The sequence below is a fragment of the Echinops telfairi genome, unplaced genomic scaffold (genome assembly GCF_000313985.2).
Source record: "Echinops telfairi isolate 266 unplaced genomic scaffold, ASM31398v2 ScPeMD7_7356;HRSCAF=8355, whole genome shotgun sequence".
NCBI lineage: Eukaryota > Metazoa > Chordata > Mammalia > Afrosoricida > Tenrecidae > Echinops > Echinops telfairi.
Window position 1 is genome coordinate 3265517 of NW_022111256.1, and position 12981 is coordinate 3278497.

The 12981-nt window shown below is 52.2% G+C and overlaps 1 protein-coding gene across 1 annotated transcript; it reads right to left on the reverse strand.

Moving 5' to 3' along the window:
• Nucleotides 1-3982: 3982 nt before the first annotated feature.
• On the reverse strand, nt 3983-12376 carry KCNA5 (potassium voltage-gated channel subfamily A member 5). The gene is made up of 2 exons (XM_013008514.3): nt 12363-12376; nt 3983-6384 (listed from the first exon to the last, which is right to left on the reverse strand). The coding sequence occupies exons 1-2, from the start codon at nt 12374-12376 to the stop codon at nt 4482-4484; spliced, it is 1917 nt and encodes a 638-aa protein (XP_012863968.2). The 3' UTR covers nt 3983-4481.
• Nucleotides 12377-12981: the final 605 nt, after the last annotated feature.

Below are 12981 nucleotides of genomic sequence, written 5' to 3' on the forward strand. Positions count from 1 at the left end.
GGCCAGGGTGGACAGTGCTTGGACTATAACTAGATCAACTTTCTAAATCCTTATATATTAGATTGTTACATGAGTGCCTACATGATAGCGTCATCCCCGCCCCACCCCACCCCTTGGACTACCAAGTCTAAACTAGTTGCTATCTGGCCCTTGACAGGAAAAGTTTGCCAACACCTGTTTTAAACAGCTACTGAGCCTACCTGAGATTGCAGGTCAAATCGAACCTCCCATTGTGGTCAGCTGAGGCAACCCGACCCCTGAACCCCGATTCCACCACTAGCTGGTGGTCATGAAGAGATAGCACAGTGAGTCTGCTGTAGGCTACTTCTCTCTGCGTGTTCCTCGGGAAGGTCCTCTGGCATCCTGGCCACCCTCAAGGCTCCTCCAGAAGGCTTTCTTGTTCACTCCTGTCCTCCCTAAACCTCCCTCTACTCCCATCCAGGGTTACGTGTCAGAAGACTCACAGGGACAGTTCTACACAATCCTATAGCATTGCCATGAGTCTGCCGAGACTTGATGGCAGTGATTTTTTTTCTTAGCATCCATAACCCTTGATTTTGGAACTCCCTGATGAGGTAGTGGGGTACACATTGGGCCACTAACGATAAGGGCAGCAGTTCAAAACCACCTGCCCAGCCGTTCCAAGAAAGAATAGTGAGCTGTTTGTTCTCATTAAAAAACCACAGTCTTGTAGAAATCCAAAGGGGCAGTTCCACTCTGTCCTATAGGGTGGCTGTGAGCTGGAATTGACTCTTAGGTGGAGAGTGTTGTTGGGCGTGCAAGGTATTTGATTGCTGCGTTATATGGTTCACCCTTGCTTCACACACATCAGTTCTCCCACTGAGGCATATGCAAAGGAAGGCAAGACCCCCCCCCCCCCAACCATGGCGTTTCCCCCGTATCCCTCGCCGGGAGAGTGCTGGGCCAGGAGAGCACATGCTCAGCAAATCCGTGCTGCTGAGGTCAACACCCCATCCTCACCCAGGGTCAAACACCAGTGTGCACGAGCCTGCAGGTCTAGAGGGGCCTTGGAGTAAGAAACCCCAGACCAAGAGCAGTGCTTTGCTTCAGCCCAAGCCAGAAGTGCTCCTATCATTAGCATCACAAAACCCTCGCTGCCATTCAGTCTACGCTGACTCATAGCAACCCTATAGGACAGGGTAGACCTGCCCCGCTCTGAGTTTTTAAAACTATAACTCTCTATAGAAGTAGAACTGCACTCCACCCGCGCCCCCTGAGTTTCCAAAACTATGACTCTTTATAGAAGTTGTAACTTTTTACAGGAGTTGAAAGCCCTGTCTTTCTCCTGCAGAGCCACTGCTGGTGGTTTTGAACTGCTGATCTTGCACATCACAGCCCAGGTAGTAACCACTACGCTATCAGGACTCATCATCATTAGCATTCCCTAGAATCACTCAAATCCAAATCCTGTGAGAAAACGATGCAGTTACCAATTCTGTTCTCCACTCCAAAGAATGGCCCCAGCCAAGTGAATCCAGGGACCATGAGAAAAAGAATTTTTCTGATCCTAGAATTGTTTAGGGTTCAGGAAATGTATGGGCACAACAACAACCCCCACAAGAAAACCCTAAGCACTGAACCAGGGGGAGCAGGTACGTGGTGGCAGAGAAGTTGGCCTTTTCCAAGCGTGTCAGACCCAAGAGCCTCTCTGCTCTCAGTGGCATGCCCGCCAAAGCTGAGAGCTGCTCAACCCAGAGATGGTTCCCTGCCCTGGGGCCCAAGCAGCAGCACCTGGATGAAATGCCGGGCTGAGTCCACCTGACAGCATCTCTTCAGGAAGGAAAGGGCTGTGGACAATCAGTGGCAGCAGAGCATGGGAGGGCTGGGGTGGAAGGGAGGAGAGGAGTGGACTCCGTGCCCCAGGTAGCCTGGGTAAGAGCCCTGGCTTTCAGATTCTTTCTGCATCACCTCTTAAAAAAAGGCAAATCATGGTCGATGGAAGGTAGCAAAGCTCACTCCCCGCCTGATAGAAACAGGGGAATGGAGAATATACAGAGATGGAAAAAAATCCTGAGTGGTTTCCACCAGCACCCTAGGACAGACACCAAGACACTGGTCACCAGGTTAGAGGTTGCAACAGGGTTGTGGGCGGCTCCAAAAATCCCATGCTTCCCTCTGCACTTCCTTCGTTCCCTTTGTACGCCTACTGAGGGTCACTACTTCCCCTAGCAAATGGGCAGATCTGCCCTCTCCTTTCTTCCACTCTGTCCCTGAAGATACGAGTAAGAGGACATCCACTTACTGGGCCTTTCAAAGATGCAGTCCATTCTGACAGTAAACATCTGTCAGGCATCTGGGTGCAGCTAGGACCTGGCTGCTGCTCTTGCTTCCCGTTGCTTCTGCCTGAAGGAAAAGTCACTCGGATCCAGGGCGGTGGATGGGGCCCTAGGGGTTACACAGCCAGGTTCAATCATGAGCGATTGCTCAAGGTCAAACATGAGCTTCAGAGGCACAGGAGGGCTTGGAGGTGGGACTGTGGCACCCAGCTTTAGCCAGATGCCCTGCTTTCAGGCAGACTGTAAATTATAAGTAAATAAAGTGTCTCTGCCCCCCTGCCTTTGCTCTTGTGCATAATGAAAAACAGCAGAGCTCAGCCGGCACAAGCCTTCTGTTTCCTCCTCAGATTGGCTGCTCACAGCTTCTGGCTGGAGATGAGTTCTGTGCATACACACACATACACACACACACACACACACACACACACACATGCTTTTACTGTCGTGTGAGCACCTCATGTAAGTCCACATTACCCAGGTAGCCACTCAGCACCTGCTTCCCCAGCCTCGAGGAGACCCCGACACACCCACAGGACTTGCCAGCAAGACCCCCTACTTGCTGTCTCAAGGTGCCACAGTCCACTCTGGTGGGAAGGTGAGACCCCACCACAGACAGCTTGTCCCAGGGAGAAACTGCCGCCGCTGGAGCTGTGACTGTCCACTGGGCCCATCTGGTCAGGGAACAAAGGGATTCATTGGGAGTTTAGGGATTACTCTGGGGCAAGGCTACCAGCCTCTACTGAGAACGAGTAAATCCTTGCATTCGCCTGGTAGCCGCTCTGGTCCACCACGAAGGGACTGGCACCACTCCCTGCCACTCGACAGGGCTGGGAACCTGAGGCCCTTGTGCCTTCTGTGATTTCCCCACCAGGGCCGTGCCGGGTGCACAAGCTTGGTATCAGCGGGATTCTGACTTGCTTCTCAGAGCCCTGGGAGCCATATTAACCAGGGCTTAAAACCTACCGACAAAGCAGCGTTCAGAGCATCAACCTTGGGAGACCACAGAGGAGCTGTGGGGTGTGGTGGGCAGGGGGGAACTCGTTTATCCCTCCTAGTGCCACGTATGCGGCGGGCTGCTGGAAGGCAGGTCTCACCCTCCTCCAGACAGCTGGCGGCCGGGGCTCACACCTCACAAACAGCTGGAGGGAAACAGAAGGCACTGCCTGCAGAGAGGCTGCAAGGGAACCCACCCAAAACACGCTGCGGTGAGATCCTTCGCTTTCCAGGTTGTCCATCGCAAGACAGGCATGTGCGCTGACTCCAGAGCCCAAAACGGCAAGGGGCAGAGGAAGAAACTCCGAGAGAGAGACAGTATCTCTCCATCGATTCTATCCCTCTCATCTGTAGACAAACTGACACTTGCCCCAACCAAGTCACATTGTATTTCCTGGGGTGAAAATAAAAGGGATGCTGACCAGATGTCTTCCCCCAACACCGTTAAAATGCCGTTCGAAGAGAACGATGAGAATTATTTAAGGCTCATGGGAAAGAGAGGTTTGCCTGCCTCCCAGCCCTGCCCCCAACATTTCCTGCCCTAGATCCAAAACACTGATACAACCTCCCGGGAACAGAGAGGCTTGGGGGTATGGGAACCCCAACTGCCATACGAGCACCCCTTGCTCTAACAGAAGTATCGCAGAAAAATGAGACAACAACAACTCTGTATAGACAACGTATATCATGAAAATAGAGCCAATGTATCTCCAGCTGAAATGCAGCACAAAAATCCACTCGTCGGTCATAAAAATAAGATCTCCTCCCCTCTACACAAATATAATCATGTGTAAAGCAAACTGGGAACACATCGATGGGGAGGGGGAGGGGGACAAGATCCCTTGGGATCTGGGTTATTTAAAGGCATTTTTTGTTTGGGTTTCCCTGCAGCTGGGTATAGGAAAGTGGTTACAAAGACATCCATCTCCCAGCGCTCACCATTTCAACAGCTCCTGCGTCATGGAATGTGATACTTTTTAAAAATAGGCGACCCTTGGTGTCATGGAAAGTAGAGGGGAAATGGGGGGGAGGGTAGATGACAGGAGGGAGGGAAGGATGGGAAAGAGGGTACAAACTCTCGGAGCGCGGGGTAGGCTTGGAATACTCCACGGTATAAAGCAGCTAGCCGGGGTTCGGAAGAGCTCCCCTGTCCCTGGCCCCACTCGCTGGCCTGTCCACCCAGAACTCTGTTCACAGGTCAGTCTCCCGGCTGGTGTCCAGGCAGAGAGCATACAGTGACCTCCTTAAGTCCACGTTGCTCTTCGCCTTGAGGTTGTACTTCTCCAGGGGGCAGCTGCCCCTTCGGGCTCCCTCTGCATTCTCCAGGGACGCTCCTGCTTTGCCAGAGGAAGCCTTGCTCCAGCTGGCCTTGCGAGGACCTCCACCATCAAGCCCAGCCCCCTGGCTCTGGCCGCCCTGCTCCTCCTTAAGGGCCACCTGCTCCTCGTGCTCCGTCTCGCGGTGGTAGAAGTAGTTGAAGTTGGACACAATGACAGGCACGGGCAGGGCGATGGTAAGGACCCCAGCAATGGCACAGAGGGAGCCTACGATCTTGCCCCCCACGGTGACAGGTCTCATGTCCCCGTAGCCCACGGTAGTCATGGTGACCACTGCCCACCAGAAGGCGTCCGGGATGCTGGAGAAGTGCGTGTCTTGGTTGTCCGTCTCCGCGAAGTAGACCGCGCTGGAGAAGAGGATGACTCCGATGAAGAGGAAGAAGATGAGCAGCCCCAGCTCCCGCATGGAGGCCTGCAAGGTCTTGCCCAGGATCTGCAGCCCCTTGGAGTGGCGGGAGAGCTTGAAGATGCGGAAGACCCGAACCAGGCGGATGACTCGGAGGATGGCCAGGGACATGGCCTGCTGCCCATTCTGGCCACCGCCTCCTCCGCCCCCTGGCTGTTGCTCGGCCAGCTCGGTGCCCAGGGTGATGAAGTAGGGGAAGATGGCCACCACGTCGATGATGTTCATGATGTTCCGGGAGAACTCTGCCTTGCTGGGGCAGGCGAAGAAGCGCACCAGCAGCTCAAAGGTGAACCAGATGACACACGTGGTCTCTACAATGAAGAAGGGGTCCGCCAGGGTCCAAGGCAGAAGAGGTGCCACCGTGGGGCCAGCGGGAGGCGCCATGGCCCCACTGCCATTGGCCCCTGGAGCCGGAGCTGGAGATTGGTGGGGCACCTGGGCGTGGCGGAGCAGCTCTCGTTCGTCCTTGAATTCGGGCAAGGTCTCCAAGCAGAAGGTGATGATGGAAATGAGAATGACCAGTACGGAGACGATGGCGATGGCACGCGCCGAGCCCGAGCTCTCGGGGTACTCGAAGATCAGCCACACCTGGCGCTGGAATTCATTGCGGGGTAGGGGCTTCTCCTCTTCCTTCAGGAAGCCCTCGTCTTCCCGGAAGCGCTCCATGGCTTCGTCGCCCAGCTGGTAGAAGCGGATCTCATCGGCGAACACGTCCAGCGAGACGTTGACCGGCCTCCGCAGCCGGCCCCCCGACTGGTAGTAGTAGAGGATGCCGTCGAAGCTGGGCCGGTTGCGGTCAAAGAAGTACTCGTTCCTGAGCGGGTCGAAGTAGCGCAGGCGCTTGGCAGGGTCCCCCAGCAGGGTGTTGGGGAACTGCGCCAGGGTGCCCAGCTGCGTCTCGAAGCGCAGCCCGGAGATGTTGATGAGGACGCGCTGGTGGTGAAGGGACCCCGAGCCCAGCGCCTGGTCCCCTGCCATGTCCAGGGCGGAGTCGCCTTCCCAGTCCTCGCCCTCCGGAGGCGGAGATCTTGGCTGCAGCCGCTCTGGGGGCAGCGGTGGCAAAGGCCGCCCTCCTGCCTCCGCACCCCTCTGCGCGCGGCCGCGCCCCCTTGGAGCGGGCTCTCGGTCCCCGTCGCTGAACCCAGCCGTCGGGGGGCACTGCAGCTCTCTCCCCGAGGCCTGGCCGCAGCCGGCCCGGGCCTCACCTCCTCCCCGGATGGTCATGGCACCGCCGTTCTCCATGGGCAGGGAGCATGCTGCGCCTCTACAGACCGGCTTCCGAGGCCCCCAGCTCTCGCTCCTGCCCGCAGGGCGCCCGGTCTGCTGCCCAGCGGTCAGTGGGCCGGCTCCCCTTTGGGGCGGGGTGGGGTGGCTGGCGCGGTCCCCTCGCTTGGCCCTGACGTCAAGAAGCCACTGCCCTGCTCTCTGCTTCTCTCCTGGTTCTGGCAACCCGGTTACCAAGCAGCCGAAAAGCCTCGCTCCAGCAGATGCCACCTCCAGCCGCCCCTCTCTGGCTGCGCGACTCAGGGCCTCCACCCTCCGCCCGCCCCTCCAGTCGGCCCTCCTCCTGCCGCCTCCCCTCCCCGGTCTCGTGGCAGCGGGTGTCTCCCCGGAGGGCGCAGCTGGGGCCCCGGGCTCAGGAAGGGAAGGGGGCGGGTAGGGCGCAGTGCAGGGAGGCAGGCAGGCAGGGCGGGAGTGGGGAGGATGGAGGAACAGGTTGTACCGCGAGCGCAGAAACTCCCAGGGCAACCAGATGAGAATAGCTCGGACCGCAGTTCACCTGGGAATCCGCGGGAGCCTGAGCGCACTCCAGGGGGAAATGGATTGCCCGTGGCTGAAAGGATCAGCCTTTGAGCCGGGTCTGCGCAAGAAGGATCACAGGCTTATGTGTTTCCTATGAAGAAAAGAAAACAAAATGGTTATCTCGCCTTTGGGAAGAACTGGGGGCAAGGGAGGGGGCGTATGGAGAGCTGCGGACTTTGAATAATTAAGGAAACAATAACAACTCTCTGAAGACTAATGGAGAAGCTACACACACACACACACACACACACACACACACACACACACGGACTGAAACCTTGCCCAGCCCTGCGGGTAGCCCTGGATTCCCAGTGCAGACGGCGGCGCTGGCCCAGGACAGACCCAGGCAGGCAATCCCAGGCAAGGTGCCCAATGCGAAGACGGACTGCCTCCTTGGCACAGAACCTCACAGTTACACATGCAGCCCCTCAGCTGGGCTCTCACCACCACATTTTATTTCCAAGAAACCAACTGGGAAAGGGAGGTGGCAAGAAGCTACCTTAGCAAAGAGGGTTCCTGACTGGCAAAGCGTGGCCGGAGCAACTGGCGGGAGTTTGCCAATAGAGCAGGGAGGGGGTAGGATTCCAGCTGAAGAAGCCTCGAGGACCGAGCATTAACACGCAGCATCTCCGTGTGCTTCTTTATGTACCAGGGCCCTTAATTCTTCACAGCCACCTGTCCTGTTTGGATCTTGCTGTTGTGTGTGGTCTTAGAGACCATACATGACAGAGTAGCACTGCCCCACAGGGTTTCCCAGGCTGTAATCTTCGTGAGGGAAGCTCTGGTGTCAGTGATTTCACACATTATGCTGCCAACTGAAAGTGGGCAGTTCAAAACCACTAGCTGCTCTGTGGGAGCAAGATGAGGCTTTCTTCCATAAACAGTTCCAGGCCAGGAAACCCACAAGGGTAGTTCTAACCTGTCCTACAGGGTTGGTAGTTCTTTTGTCCTGAAGAGTTGCTGGTAGTTTTGAACTGCAGACTTTTCGTTAACAACCCGGTGCTTTAACCACTGCACCACCAGAGCTCCATAACCTTTTGGGTCAGTAGCAGAGTTTTCCTCCTACTCTTCCTTAGACCTCCTGCTGTGGGCCCTCTCAAAGTGATCAGCACTGGTAACCAGGCACCTTCTGGTTCTTAAGCTCTCAGGATCACGAAGACCGGGCGTCATCTGGTTCCTTAGGCCTTGGGACCAATTGTTTCCTTGCATCTTTGGTTTTTCTTGGCTTTTCTTTGCTCCAGATGGGGAGAGACTGGTTATCATGCCTCATGTGGCCAAGCCCTGCTTTTAAGACTCCAGTTGCTTGTCATCAAAATAGGATGTAGGGCATGGTCCTTGTGGACCATTTTAGACCAACAGGTTTTGCTGTCCCCTGAGACTCTGATCCTGAGCCCCAGGGCCCAGCGACTTGTTCTTTCATCGTGTTTGGTTATGGCGAAGAAGTTTTCATAAACGGGCCTTCTGTGTGTTCCATTGCACTTAGGGATAGCAGAGCTGCTCCAGAGCGCTTCCAAGGTGGTCAATCTTGACAGAGGCAGACGGCCTCATCTTTCTGCCATCGGGCAGCTGGTGGATTCCACCCACTGACCTTTTGGTTAGAAGCCCAGCACTTAACCCGTGGTATCACCAGGGTGCCTTTTATATATATATATATATATCATACACACAAATACATTTGAAGTTACATTCGCTGTCAAACCTATGTAGAGAGAGAGGATTGTTGTTCCTGTTCGCGTAATGCCTGCTCCAGCACCACCAGGTGGACCACAGGTGGTGATCAACACTCACCCAGCCCCAAGCACAGGCCCTGTTAGAGGTCCTTTCTGCCCAGTAGAGGACTGCACCAATAGGCTGGTCTCAATGTGTTGGCCAAGACTTTGTACTGTAGAAGCTGCTTCTGAGACTCTCCCTACCTAATCCCACTTCCTCTCTGGATCCCTTTCACCAGCACGGACCAGCATCATGGTCCCAAGGCTCGTCCCACTCCATCTGGCCACCGTTCCCTTTCACCTTTCCTAGGCATTGCCTCCCATCAGCCTTTCACGCTCCTATGTCTGTCTTGGTGTCTTCCCTGGAGGATACAGTGGACACATCACGTAAGGAAAACCTGCCTTCTTTTGTACCCATCTAGCGTTAGGAAAAGGGACCTGGTTAGTGCAGTGAGTGAAGCACTCAAAATCAATGGTTCAAGCCCACCAACCGCTCCTCAGGAGAAACATGAGGCTTTCTGCTCCCATAGATTTATGCTCTTAGAAACCTAGGGCAGCGGTTCTCAACCTGTGCCAACATTATTCGCAAGCTACCTCTTGTGGGCCACCGATACCTCCTGTTTATATAGTTCTAGCCAGTCGTCTGGTAAAAAAATCACAAAGACTGGCTCAAAGAATTCTAGAAAGTCATTCAGTATCTACCAGATAGCACATGTACCATTTAGAATGCACAAAGAAAAACTTCCTGAAGATAATTCAAAAATGCTAGTAGCAGTGTTTCCTAATATAGTGGGTTAGTCTAACATTCTTAAGCACATAGTATGTGCACGTGAGCAATACGTCTTAAAATCACATGTTTAAGGACCTTGGAGTTGCTTTTAAATGATAACCACCATATGGGCAATAGAAAGAAACACCGCCCAGTCTTCCCAAATCCTCACAGTTCTATATATGAACCTATTGCTGCAGCCACTGGGTGGTGTCCCTGCTGTATAGCATACATGCTGCCCTCCACACTCTGGTATTCCCTGACAGCATGTCCTAAGTGCATGAGATGAAGCCTGCATCTCTTGCCTCTGTTGAGGATCCTGGCTGTACTTCTAAGACATAGTCTGGCAAACCTGGGAACAGACCTTCTGTCCCATAGTCCTTTCAATAAAATAGGCCACAAAAAACCCCAAAATACATAGCAAGAGTTATATAATCGGTTCTCTGAAGAGAACCTTTTCATAGGATTTCCCCTTATCACCACCAGGTTAAGCATGAAAGCTAAAGTGGTCAATGCAAATCTAAATAGGAATCATGTAAGAATTAGTATGTCACACTTCATTGAGCCCTTGGGAAACAAGTGAAGCACATACAGCGATAAATGGAAAAACGACTACAATATCTATATTTCCATGTGGTTGATGGAAATTTCAATCAATGCCATCTTGTCCATACGCCACATCAATATATTAATGAGCAACTTCCAGAAAACCAAGCTGGGCTCAGAACAAATACAGTGACGTTCGCTAGATTTTGGTCCAGTGTCCTTGTTGACTTTCTCTGTAGGTGTTCTAATGCCGAAAGAGTTGTATTATTGAGAACTTCAATTTTTTTAATAAAGTATTTTATAGGAAAAAAAATAAATTAAAAAAAAAAAGACATCTAAGACTATACCTTTGTGGGTTGAACGACCCTTTCACAGGGGTCGCCCAATTCATAACAGTAGCAAAATGACAGTTATGAAGTATCAACAAAAATAATTTTATGGTTGGGAGGGTCAGCACAACATGAGGAACTGTATTAAAGGCCACAGCATGAGGAAGGTTGAGGACCACTGCCCTGGGGACTAGTTCTATTCTATAGGGTCACTATGAGGCAGGACCAATCCAACAGCAGGGGGCTTTATGTAGCATGAGAAGAAGAAACCTTGAAATGCAATGTCTAAGTGCCCAGCTGCTGACTGCAGATGGACTCATGAGCATCCCCAAGGGAGCAAGAGCCTGGGACAGTTCTCCTCTGACATCCAGGAGGGCTGTGAGTAGGAACTAAATCAACAGCACACAGCCAGGCAGAAGCATTAGCAGAGGAAGCTCTGTGGTTGACCATTGACCACACTGACCATACTGACTCAAGTGTGGAGGAGGATACTTGGGCTTCATCAGAGTTTCCTTATTATGAACTTGTTCCTAAGCCTTTCTTCTTTGCTATCTCTGAGTGGGTTCAAACTGCCAACCTTTCCATTCCTGCATCTGAACACTTACGGGTTTTTTTGTATCACCTGGGGCTCCCAAGCTCTTTTCTGTTCTTCCAACTTGCAGGGAGTTGATTCTGACTCCGAGTGACCCCTGGTGTGCACAGTAGATCTGCTTCTGAGGATGTTCAAAGTTATGGCCTTTGGGAAGCAGATTGACATGTGCACCGTCCCTTGAGGGTCTGATGAAAGTGCAGCACCTGATCCCGTTGGCCTGGGCCAGGGCTCAGACTGCAATTCACGTGAGCTCCCAGGTATGGCTCCTGGCCACGAACTACAGTCTCATCTCGGACAAATGCCAAGCAGTGGCTGTGGAGGTCTTATTTGCCACACTGGAATTGTCCCCAGAGTGAAATCCAGAGGGAACCAGGAGGTCTGCTCTCAGTTTTCAAAGCTGGTGCTGGCAGATCCACAGGAGGACTTGCAGGTGCGACGAACCAAGGAGAAGGGGGTCATAAGGGAAAGTAAGGCAGTGAAGCGGAGAGGTGAGCTGGAAGAGAAAGGAAAGAGAGAAGAGGCGGGGGAATAAGACCCCAATGCCACTTGTGCTAATTCATTTAATGGCTATTTCTTTAATTCCTACTACATGCAAAGCACTGCCCCAGGATCTGAGGATGTATTCAAATCCAAGAAAGATCCATTTTCTAACTTCTCGGGGTTATATACTGGGAAAGCAAAAGACAGTGAACACCTAATTTTACAACTCATTGTTGAAGTGCAAGTTTAAGAGGTACCATGTAGACTATAGGATTTTGAGAGAGTAATGAGGAGTCTGACCTCATCTAGGATCCTAAGCAAATGATTCCAGTTGGAACTTACTGTCACTTGCTCACCGCCATGAAGTCTACATGTCTTATAGCAACCCTTTAGACTGCCCCCTTTGAGTTTCGACACTCAACTATTTATGGGAACAGAAAGCCCCATCTTTCTTCCAAGGAGCAGCTGCTGGTTTCAAACTACTGACCTTGTAGTTTGCAGCCCAGCACATAACCACGATGTCACCAGGACTCCATTCCAGGTAGAAGGAAGAGTATAGTCCAAAGCCTGGACTTGGGAGGAGCAGATCTTCTTTTGGAAGATCATGAAATAAGTTAATGTCATTGACACACAGAGGGCTGGGGAGCCAAAGCCCAGCGAGCCTTGGCTCCAGAGGTGGACGGACAGAAGGCAGGGTACAAAGGGCTTGCTAGGCCACACTTCATGGTCTCCCTAGAAAGCAAAACATTTCTAGTTTCATACCTGTTGTGTGTCTGCACTAAAGTAACTGTGCTAATAAGCTTTCATAACAGCTCTCTATTAAATGATTTCCATCCCATGTCTCCTTCACTCCCACGAGAACATATCTATACCTATCTAGCTATAAAGATAGAGGATGGGTAGATAGATAGATAGCTCTACATTGAGCTGGCATAACAGCAGAATTTTATTTTAGCCTTCCACTGACCCTTTACATTATCTCCACTGGAAGGAGCTTTCTCCCTGACTTAGGTAGAAGCCAAGCAGGTCTCCAGGTTCTATTGTTTGACTTCCAGATAACTGCAGAGCTCCCAGGACGTTGGGGCTCAAACCACCACTCACTTTAGGAAGGACATCGCTCTACCCCAAATCCTCAACTGTTTGCCACTCACAAAGTTGATCCAGTTTGTACAGTAAGAGCCTACACAAAGGGACAAAACCCCTGCCATTGAGTCGGTTCCGGCTCACGGTGATCCTATACAGGATTCCTGAGACTTTAAATCTTTGCTAGAATAGGCACCCTCCTTATTCTCCCTTGGAGTGACTGGTGAGTTTGAACCAGCAACCGTGTAGTTACCGACCCAATGTTTACCTGGCAGCTAGTGACAAAGCAAATCTAATTCACCAGCTGCCCTATTTGGCCATCTAAATGAGTTTCAAATATTTTAGGCCTAGACCCCAGCTCCACAAGCCCTTTGAGGATTCAGCTGATATTGAACCCTTTCAGTACCTATCCCTAGTTTTCCTCTTCTTCCCAGCTCTACAACTGGTTGGCTGGCTATTCATTCAATTCCATTCAACACATATTTATTGAAATGCATAGAATGAACATGTCCGTGTCTAGTGTTATAGGGAAAAAGCATTGTGGCATGGACCCTAATTTCAAGACAATTCTATATCAGTCTCCAGCACCCTGGGTGATATGAGCGGTTAAGGGTTTGACTACGAGTTGGGGAAGGAG